The 11515-nt window shown below is 40.9% G+C and overlaps 1 protein-coding gene across 1 annotated transcript; it reads left to right on the plus strand.

The window, feature by feature from the left end:
* Positions 1 to 4107: 4107 nt before the first annotated feature.
* LOC110709208 lies at positions 4108 to 6640 on the plus strand. Its single transcript, XM_021887419.1, has 3 exons — positions 4108 to 4240; positions 4334 to 5738; positions 6430 to 6640. The coding sequence occupies exons 1-3, from the start codon at positions 4108 to 4110 to the stop codon at positions 6638 to 6640; spliced, it is 1749 nt and encodes a 582-aa protein (XP_021743111.1).
* Positions 6641 to 11515: the final 4875 nt, after the last annotated feature.

The raw sequence follows: 11515 nt of genomic DNA on the forward strand, positions 1-11515 counted from the left end.
AAAGAGTTGCAACATACAAACAACCAGACTACAAAGACCAATAGGCCAAACAAACCCCCAAACCTGTTCAAGGATTGAGAGTAACCACCTTCTAGGAAGGGTGCTAACTCAAGCCAAGAACTATCTAAACCCCTACTATAGACCACCTTCTAGGAAGGGTACTAGAAACAGGGGCTAGACAAACAACAAAGCCTCAAAGAACTACAACACACCACCAAATCTAGAAACAACTAATAGAAAAGAAAGCTCAAAATAGCCCAGCATCAACAGCAGCTACGAAGGAGCTCTACCATTTGTAGTCCAGAATAACTTCTTTTTGAAATTAGTACTACACTTGCAAGCAACTCTATACGCCAACTGTTTGAAAACAGTATCAGCAAGGTCACAATAGCCATTAAACAAGGCATTATTTCTTTGTAGCCATATGCTATGGACTGCTACAGCTAGAAACATCAAATGCAGCCTACTAATAGAATCAATTCTTCTACTCCTCTTGATAGCCCAGTCTGCTTCCTGTTTAAACCCTTGAACTGGTTTAGAACAATTGAGAATCTTCAAAACCTTTACCCAGATCCTGCTAGAGTAATTACACAGAAAGAAAAGATGTTGAACACTTTTATTTTCCTGTAAACACAAAAAACATATATATAGGATCACAAGACTGATTCCAAGTAAGGATTCTATACTTAGTCAGCAGCCTATTCCAATTTGCTAGCCACAACATGAAAACACTCCTTGGAGAAGCACTATTATTACAAATAATTCTCTTCCAAGGGAATTTATCAGCTTGATGTCTTAGCTTGGCATATAATTTCTTGATTTGAACCTTATTATTGCCAGTTACTAAGTTCCAGCCACCTAAATCATCAATCTAACTTTTATATTTCATGAGTTTCCTGAGAACCCATGATCCTTTTGATAACTTGCTATTTGATATGATTTTAGGGTGTTTTTGAACCTAGTTTACTTGATAAAATTTGTGTTTTGGTTCACTTTTACTATATTATTATGCAATTTTTGTGTATCCTATGCTTAACAGGTTGTTAGTGTTTTTGTTGAGGTTCTAGGTTCAAAGATGAGAAAATGGAGCCCATGGATACAAAACCGAGGTTAGAAGCAAGAATATGGTAGAAAGAAGCCAAGGAAAGGAGAAATATAGAAGAAAATATGGAAAAAAGGGCTTAGAAGACCCTGCACGGCCGTGCCAGACTTTGCACGTCCGTGCAGGAGGTTCCAAAAAGTTACAACATTCTGCCAAGGCCTGCACGGCCGTGCTTAGGTTGGCACGTCCGTGCAGAAGAGGCTGCACGTCCGTGCCATAACTGGCACGTCCGTGCAAGATTTCAAGCCTAAGCAGTAGCTTCTGCCATGCCCTGCACGGCCGTGCATAAGGCAGCACGTCCGTGCAGCTTGGTTTGCACGTCCGTGCCAAACCTAGCACATCCGTGCACACCTGTAGTCAAGCCCGATTCTTGTTTTCTCTGTCCTTTTTATTTTGGGGTCTTATAAATACCTCCTTTGAGCTCATTTGTACGGAGAGAAAAGGGCAGCAAGGTTTTTAGAGCCTTCTCTTAGTTTTGCAATCCTAGAACATTAAATTCTCAAATCATTAGTTAGATTCTAATTATTAGCATGGAAATATTCAATTTCATCCATTGTAGAAGACAAGTTCCACCATTGTTGCTCACTTTGAAGCTTCATAGTAACTATTTCTTACTCTTCTCTTTCATTACTCTTTACTTTGTTGTTAATTGCTTGCTTAATTCTTGCATGCTTAGATTGTTAATTAGCTTAATCTTTAGTTTGAACTTTTTCATGAATTTCTTGAAATCTCTATTTGCTTTAACCTCCATGGATTATGAGTAGTCCAATTTCTAGGGTTTGGGTAAAACCCTCAATGTAGTCACTAATAAATAGTTGCATGTGCTAATTTGGTTGTTGTGGGATGTTAATTAGTTGAGTTTAAGTGGTTTAATTGCTTAGTTCTTGTATATGGCCATTTCTAGAACTATTTATCAAAGCTTTCTCAACGAAGGATCGAGAGAAGAACTTGAGTTAGCTCCCTTATGCTTGATTGACCCGAAATGCCATGAGAATAGGAATTTTCGGTCAAGGGAATGTTTATGTCATCGTGATTATGCTTTAACACTTGTTTTATATCTTGTAACCATGAGAGTAGGTTATATTCATGATTCAAGTAATCCCTCTAGCTTGAGAGAGTAGTTGGGTGCCTTAGATGACTTCCCCTAATTTATCCCATTAATTTACCTTGAGTGTTGCATGTTAATTATGAATTGTGATGAAGTTGAGTGGTATAACCCGAGCCTTAGATTCCCCTAAATATTGTTAATTTCCCCTTAGCTTTAGTTGAATTGAACTAGTAGAAGTTACTCAAGACCAACCCAATTTCGACTTCATTTAGCTTATCTAAACGGTAGTACTCGGTGGTTGACTCAACGCCTCTCTTGGGTTCGACCCTTTCTTACCCTTGCTATTAGTTAGTGAGACCTAGATAGGATTTATTATCTTTGGTAGGTTCGACGACGGCCTATTAAATTTTGGCGCCATTGCCGGGGAGGCAAAGTCACCTTGAATGTATTATTGTTGAATGAGACTAGATGTGTGTATATGTATAGTAGTTGTCTTGCCTTAATTTTTGTTTATGTGTGTTTAACTTGTGATAGTCATTGCTAACGTTTTTCTTAGCTTTGTTTGACTTTGCATGACACGAAAGAGTAAGCAATCACCGCTTATTCCCATTGATCTAGAGCTAAATAGGACTTTGAGAAACGTGAGGAGACTCTTGCACGGCACACCCGAGTTTTCCATTGTATATTCGGATTCTGATCCGGAAGAAGTTTTTGGAGCTAATGAAGAAGATAACAAGGGAGAGAATCCTCCACAAGCTCTCCTACGAGACTATGACCACCCCAACGTATTCCAACTTTGGAGTGGCATACGTCTTCCCACCACAAATGCAAACAACTTTGAGCTTTCACCTCAAATCATCCGTATGATTCAAAGCGATCAATTCGGAGGTAGTCCTTATGAGTGTCCTTTTGCTCATTTGGACAACTTTCTTGAGTTGTGTACGACCATCAAGCAAAACAACATTTCGGAAGAGTTCATCTGTATGCACATGTTTCAATTCTCCCTCCGTGATAAAGCAAAGCATTGGTTGAGAACGGTTGAAGAGGGATCATTGAGTACATGGGACGAAGTCACTAGAGCCTTTCTTGGAAAGTATTGTACTTCGAAAAAGACCGCCATATTAAGAAGAAAGATCACCAATTTCAATTAAGACATTGATGAAACGTTGAGTGAAGCTTGGGAGCGTTTCAAAGATTACACGAGGAAATGCCCCCACCATGGTTTTACATCATGCATCATTGTACAAAGCTTCTATGACGGTCTTACTCCTATTTCAAGGGCCAACCTTGATTCCGGGGCCGGTGGTAGCCTCAAAAAGCTATCGGTGGATGATGCATATAAGATAATTGAAGAAGTGGACAAGCATTATGCATATGGAGATGATCGAAGGCAACCTCAAACAAAGAAGGGCGGAATTCATGATCTTAGTGCAATAGATCTTATTGCATCAAAGTTTGATATGCTAGCTCACAAGCTAGATCAAGCCACCCTCACACCCTCAAGCTTTTCCTCACAAGTCATGTCTTGTGAGACTTGTGGAGAAAATGATCACTTGTCCTCTTATTTCAACTCAACAAATCAAGAACAAGCGGCGGCAATTGAGCAAAGAAATGAGCAATACTCCCAATCCTACAATCACAGTTGGAAACCCCAACAAAACACGGGATGGAAGCAACACAACCAAGGCCCCCACAAAACAACTACAACCAAAACCAAATTAAACCTCAAAACCACTACAACCAATCCCATTCTCAAAATCAACAAGCTCCATACCGCCACCCTAACCAAAGGGATCATAACCATCAAAGATCACAGTACTACCAACCCATTCCTCCTCCCCCACCTTCTCAAAAGACTAGCCTTGAATCCGTTCTTGAAACTTTCATGACACAACAAATAAGGAGCAATGCGGATATGAATTTAAACATCCAACAACTTTAAGCGCACAACAAGATAATGGAGAGCCAATTAGCTCAAATTGCACAACAAGTTGGAAGTTCATCCTCCAATCCTAGTGGTCACTTTCCAAGCTCAACGGTAGTGAACTCAAAGGAGCAAGCTAAGGCTATTACTTTGAGATCAGGAAGAGGTTATGAGGGCCCGGTTATTAGTGAAGAGGAGCCATAAAAGAGAGATGAGGGAGTTGTGGTGAGAAGTGAGGATGATTTTGAAAATGAAGTAGTTGAAGTTGAAAGAAAAGAGCAACAAAAGAGTGATGAGGGAGCCACAAAGAAATATGAGGGAGATGAAGAAAGAATAGAAAAGCCCCCTATGAGAGTATATAAGCCCCCCATTCTGTTTTCTCATAGAATTGTAGAGAAAAAGTTGAATGAGAAGTTTTCAAAATTTCTTGAAGTCCTGAGAGGACTTCAAGTGAACATCCCTTTTCTTCATGCTATGTCACAAATGCCTACCTATGCAAAATTTTTGAAGGATCTTCTATCCAAAAAGAGTAGGCTTGAAGAGAGTGCAACCATCTCCCTTCCTAAGGAGGTGAGTGCAATCATTCAAAACAAGCTTCCCCAAAAGCTTGGTGACCCCCGTAGCTCTGCGATACCGGTGAAGATTGGAGATTTGGAAGCTATGGATGCTTTATGTGATCTTGGGGCAAGTGTGATCTTGATGCCCTACTCTATTACAAAGAGCTTGAAGGTTGGTGACTTGAAACCAACAAGAATGTCCTTACAATTAGCCGACCGCACAGTTAGGCTACCATTGGGGATTCTTGAAAATGTGCCGATTCAAGTTGGAAGAGTATTTGTGCCATGTGATTTTGTGGTAATGGAAATGGAAGAAGATACAAGAGTACCCCTCATTTTGGGGAGACCATTTTTGAACACCGCAGGAGTGGTGATTGATATGAAGGAAGGAAGATTGACTTTGAATGTGGGAGATGAGAAAATTTCATTTTCATTCTCACAAACTTTGAAGAAGCCATTGATTGATGAATTTCATAAAATTGACACATTGGAGAGGGACTTAGAAGAGTTCCGAGAAAGATTGTATGAAAGAGATCCCTTACAAGGTACCCTAATGGGAAGCTTAGTTGAGGAGGGTGAAGAAACAAAGGGGTATGATCTCTTACTCAACCAACCTTTGGCCCACGAGGTGATGAAATTTGAAGTACTTAACGTGGAGGCAAAAGAGGAGAGGACTACGCCTCCTCCTAAGGTTGAACTTAAACCCCTTCCCCCTCTACTTAAATATGCTTTTCTTGATGATAGTGAGAGTTATCCCGTTATTGTCAATGCTAAGCTCGATGACACCTCTCTTGAGAAACTCCTAGTTGTTTTAAGGGAGTATAGAGATGTCATTGGGTACAAAATTGATGACATTAAGGGGATAAGTCCCACCATATGCATGCATAAAATTCTACTTAATGATGATCATGCTTCCTCGATTGAGCACCAAAGAAGGCTCAATCCCAATATGAAGGAAGTGGTGAAAAAAGAAGTTTTAAAACTTCTTGAGGCGGGCATAATCTACCTTATCTCCGATAGAAAGTGGGTTAGCCCGGTTCAAGTTGTGACTAAAAAGGGAGGCATGACCATCATCAAAAATGATAATGGTGAGACCATTTCTACGAGGTCGGTCACCGGGTGGAGGATGTGCATTGATTATCGAAAATTGAATAAATCCACCCGGAAAGACCACTTCCCACTCCCCTTCATTGATCAAATATTGGAAATACTAGCATCACATAGTCATTATTGCTTCTTGGATGGATACTCGGGATTCTTTCAAATCCCAATCCAACCCGAAGATCAAGAAAAGACTACATTCACATGTTTTTTTGGCACCTTTGCATATCGAAGAATGCCATTTGGACTTTATAATGCACCTTCCACATTTCAAAGGTGTATGATGTCTATTTTTTCCGACATGCTTGAATCATCAATCGAGGTATTCATGGATGACTTTTCTGTTTTTCGTTCATCTTTTGACACTTGTCTTTCAAATTTGATCAAAGTGTTAAAAAGATGTCAAGAGGTGAACTTAGTTTTGAATTGGGAAATGTCATTTCATGGTAGAGGAGGGCATTGTTCTTGGTCATGTGATTTCTAGTAGGGGCATTGAGTTAGATCATGCCAAGATTGAAATAATTGAGCGCCTCCCACCCCCTACAAATGTGAAGGCGATACGGAGCTTTCTTAGACATGCGGGTTTTTACCGCCGGTTCATAAAGGATTTTTCAAAAATCGCAAAGCCGCTCACTCAATTGTTGGTAAAAGATGCCCCTTTTGTGTTTACTAATGATTTTTTTCTAGCATTTGATAGGTTGAAGGAGGCCTTGATTTTGGCTACTATCATTCAACCCCCTAATTGGGAGCTTCCTTTCGACCTTATGTGTGATGCTTTGGATTTTTCCGTTGGGTCCGTTCATGGACAAAGGAAGGACAAGAAGCTCCATGCTATCTATTATACTAGCAAAACATTGGATGAGGCACAAAGAAATTACACAACCACGGAAAAGGATTCATGCAATTGAGAAGTTTAGGTCCTACTTGTTAGGCTCTAAGGTCATAGTCTTCACCGACCATGTGGCCTTGAAGTACCTCTTGTCCAAGAAGGAACCTAAGCCAAGATTGATTCGGTGGGTCTTACTCTTGCAAGATTATGATATCGAGATTAGAGACAAAAAAAGTGCCGAAAATGTGGTGGTCGATCATCTTTCGCGGTTGCCTATCTTCGTAGGTGATCTTGATAATTTGCCAATTGATGATTCATTTCCGGATGATCGACTATTTGCTATCCTTCAAGCACCGACACCATGGTTTGCGGACATTGCAAACTACTTGTCTTGCTCTATTCTTCCTCCCGACCTCACCTATCAACAAAAAAGGAAGTTTCTTCATGATGTTCGCCAATACTTTTGGGATGACCCATGCTCTTTAAACAAGGTGTTGATGGCCTTTTTAGAAGGTGTGTCCCGGATTATGAGATTAAAGATGTTATCACAATGTGTCACTCCTCACCTTGTGGAGGACATATGAGTTCTAACAAAACCTTGGCGAAAATCTTGCAATGTGGTTTCATTGGCCTTCAATGTTCAAGGATGTGTGGGGTGTAGTGAAAGCTTGTGACCGGTGTCAAAGAATCGGAAATATTTCAAGAAGAAGTGAAATTCCATTGAAAAGCATTTTTGAGTTGGAGATTTTTGATGTATGGGGCATAGATTTTATGGGGCCTTTCCCGACCTGTTTTGGGAATAAATTCATTCTTGTGGCCATCTATTATGTGTCAAAGTGGGTAGAAGAGGTTGCATCTCCTACTAATGATGCTAAGGGGGTGGTCAAACTCTTCAAGAAAGTCATTTTTCCAAGGTTCGGGGTGCCACGTGCCGTCATTAGTGACGAAGGTTCGTATTTTGCAAAGCGGTCCTTCCAAGCTCTTCTTGGGAATTACGGTGTGAGGCACAAGGTGTCATTGGCTTAACACCCTCAAACAAGTGGTCAAGCCGAGATTTCAAACCGGGAGATAATGGTGATCTTAGAGAAGACGGTTGGTAGGTCTAGAAAGGATTGGTATACAAAGCTAGATGATGCTCTATGGGCCTACCGCACCGCACTCAAGACTCCCATTGGCAACACCCCTTACAATCTTGTATATGGGAAATCATGCCATTTACCGATAGAACTTGAGCATTAGCTCATTGGGCTATTAAAACATTGAACTTTGACCTTCAAAGTGCCGGTGAAAAGAGGTTGCTTGACCTCCATTCCTTGGAAGAACTAAGATTGGATGCATATGAGAATGCACGGATCTACAAGGAAAAGACCAAGGCTTGGCATGACAAGCATATCAACAAAAGAGAGTTGAAGGAAGGTGACAAGGTCTTACTATTCAATTCCCGGTTGAAGTTGTTTCCGGGTAAGCTAAAATCAAGATGGAGTGGACCTTTTACCGTCAAGAAGGTGTTTCCATGTGGTGCAATCGAAATTTCCAATGAAAATGGTGAACCGCTCAAAGTAAATGGCCAAAGGCTAAAGGCATACTTTGACGGTTTTGTGAATGAAGAGGAAAAAGTTGTTCACCTTGATGAGTTCGATATCCCTCACTAACATTTGATCCCGCAATGTCGTCAAGCTAGTGACGTTAAAGAAGCGCTTCTGGGTGGCAACCCGAATTCCTCACTCTCTCTCATAAATTATTATTTCATTTGTTTTATTTTATTATTCCTAACCTTTTTTTGTATATCTTTTGTAGGTGTTTGTTAAAAATAAAAAAAATAAATAAATAAATAAAAAAAACTTTTAAACCATGCACCATCAGGTCTGCACGGCCGTGCAGATGAGAGCAGAAGTAGCAGAAAGTTGAAGTATTGAAATTTGGGTTTCGGCACGTCCGTGCCAAAACAACACGCCCGTGCAGACGAAGTGGCACGTCCGTGCACTGGAAGACAGATTTGTTAGCTATTCTGGCAGGAGTTGCACGTCCATGCCAACCTATGCACGTCCGTGCGTCATTATGCACGTCCGTGCAGTCGAAGGCAGAAACAAGCACCAGTTCTGACTGGAGCTGCATGTCCGTGCCAATACATGCACGTCCGTGCAGCCCCAGTTTAAGGCTCCATTCGCACGGTTTAACAGCATACAAAAAAAAAATTCACCCCTCAAACTCACGATTTTCTCCTCTCTCTCTCTAAACTCCTTCCTCCTCCACTCAATTCCTCACCCACATTCAACATTTTCATCAAAAATTTCACTCCTTTTCAACAAATTTACAAAATACTACTCCATTCTCCATATTAAACCCAAAAAAACACTCAAAATTTTCAAACCCTAACAAAAAAAAAATCAAATTGGGGGTTTTCTTGTGGGTTGAAAATCAAAGCAATTGGTTGAAGGAGGAGGCTCAAGCAAGCACAAGGAAGGTTAGAAAGGTTAATTTGTGGGTTTTACACCCACGTTAGACTTGGTTTAATCGTTCTTTCTACTCACTACTTCCATACATACAATATTGATATTTTGAGTTTAAATTTGCTTGGAAAGTTGTTTGAATTGGTAGTAGGTGAATAATTGTTGATATATGTTGAGCATTGTTGAAATTGGTAGTGCTTTATGAATTTTGTGAAAATTGGGTGTTTGTAAGTGAGTAGAATTTGGAGGATTTAATTTGGTGAATGAAAAGCATGCTAGCCTAGTTGTGTTGTTGTTGTGATGAACTGTTGACATGAATGCATGAGTTTTTCAAATCTTAATGTTGAGTTGTTGTGATTTGAAATAGTGAAGAACATCTTGGTTTTTTTTGTGATTTCTTGAACTTGATCCTAGGTGGTGTACTTAGAGCCCCAACGTGATTTGTGTGGTGTTTGTTGGTGTTGATTGAGCCTTGAATTGTTTGGTGTGGTGACTTTAATTTTTATGGCGTGTTTAACTGTTTTGCATAAGAACCAACCATGTCATGAAGAAACCGCCCTAGAAACACCTCCTCCGCTAGACTTAGGAACCCATCGCCTCCTCCTCCCGTTGCTCCACCACAACTGGATACCCTGGGAATTATTTTCAATGACCCGGCATTTTCGGCCAACTTTTTTAGGAATAGTAGGAGGCGAATTAGGCCCACTAAGTTTTACGATGAAGAGGTAGCCAATGCCCTAGGGGTAGGTGACGATGTTAGGATGTTGTTTGAGGGTACCGACCTAGGTTCTTGGCTACAATTACATGCCCAAACCTATAGAAGACTAACTCTTAAATTCCTCTCCACCCTTTATGTGCATCGGGACACCACGAGAACGCCCTGCTACATAATTTTCCAACTCATGAACACCCAACACCAAATGACTTTAGATAGAGTTGACCAAGCTTTTGGGTGGCCCACAACCGGAACCATCGGACCTAGGGATAGGCAACCCCGTGGCTATAATGCGGGAGATTTTTGGAGAAGAATCTCGGGGGCTTTTAAGTACAACCCTAGGTCCGATAAAGCCACCGCCATTATCCACCCTGCATTCAGACTCTCACAGTGCACTATAGCAAACACGACGTTTGCTAGGGGGGATAGCTCGGGGGTGGTGTCCACAAGGGAGCTCTACTTCCTTTGGCACTTGAGTGAGGGTAACACTAGCTTGGATGTTGGGTCTTGGTTTGTAGACCACCTTGAGGATGTTGCCACGGGATCCGGCAACATCACCATAGGTGGCATGATTACTATTGTTCTTGTTGCTCTTAACCTTGATTTTACAGATGAAGAGACTGTCCTAGGACTGACACAGTTGGACATGCAGTCATTGAGGGCCATGAAGTGGCTCACAGATGTAGAGGGGAACTACCCCTACTTGTGGTTAGTGAGTAGGCGTCCCTATGCCTATCTCCCTGACCCGGAAGCCACCGCCATATATGACCAAGGCAACTAGATTTTTGCAAGGGACTTTCCTTGGGCTCCCGGTGAAGAGGGAGAAGAGCAAGGGCAAGAGAAGCAACATCAACAACATCATCAGCAACATCATCAACAACAACATCAACAATTTCATCAACAACACGAGTTCCAACAAGGGCACCAAGATCAAGGCGTGGGTGAAAACAACCCCTACCTTACTTTTGAGCAGCAAATCGCCAACATGAATGCGAATTTTGCCCGCATGACCACCGAATTTGAGACCATGAGGAAGTCCAACGAAGACATGAGGACTTCTTTCGACGGAATGAGAACAAGTTTCGAGGGTCTTAGATCGGAGTTGGGCGATTCCCGAAATGTGTACCGGCATCTCCACCCGGGGGCTCAAGCTCCCAAGGGGGCCCGAACTAATGAGTTAGTTTCTTCCTCCCCTTCTCTTTGTGCTTGCATTGCTTTAACATTGGGGACAATGTTTATGATATCTTGGGGGGGAGTGTTTTCTCATGTGTCATTGGTTCATGTTGTGTTTTCGTGTTTCCATGTTGAGTTTGCATGTTGTTTATTCCCATTCCCTTCTTCCCTAACATCCAAATCCTTTAAATCCAAATTTGCTCCCTTTGAAATCCAATACCCTAAATCCAAATTTCTTATCTTGTGAATACCTCTTTTATCTTTTTATTTAGATGTATAGTATTTTTATTTTTATTCTTAGTTTAGCCTAATGTTGTAACTTTTATTTTCTTACTAAAAAAAAGAATAAAAAAAAAAAAATTGAAAAACGAAAAAATATTGTAAAATGAAAAAATTGCCCAAGGATGAAACTCAAATGACGACGCTAATATGTTTTGCTTGCTTGACTCTTGAGTGATGAGTAAAAGTTCTTTTAGAAGGGTGTATGCAAGAGTTGGGGTCATTTAGAGGTCTATTAATCCTGGTTGCATTAGTGTATATGAAATGAAAGTCGATGAATGCTCAATTGCACTTCTAGCATAGGATATTGTCAAATTTTCCCAAAGTAGGATATGTT

Source organism: Chenopodium quinoa, unplaced genomic scaffold, assembly GCF_001683475.1.
Source record: "Chenopodium quinoa cultivar QQ74 unplaced genomic scaffold, ASM168347v1, whole genome shotgun sequence".
In the NCBI taxonomy this organism is placed as follows: domain Eukaryota; kingdom Viridiplantae; phylum Streptophyta; class Magnoliopsida; order Caryophyllales; family Amaranthaceae; genus Chenopodium; species Chenopodium quinoa.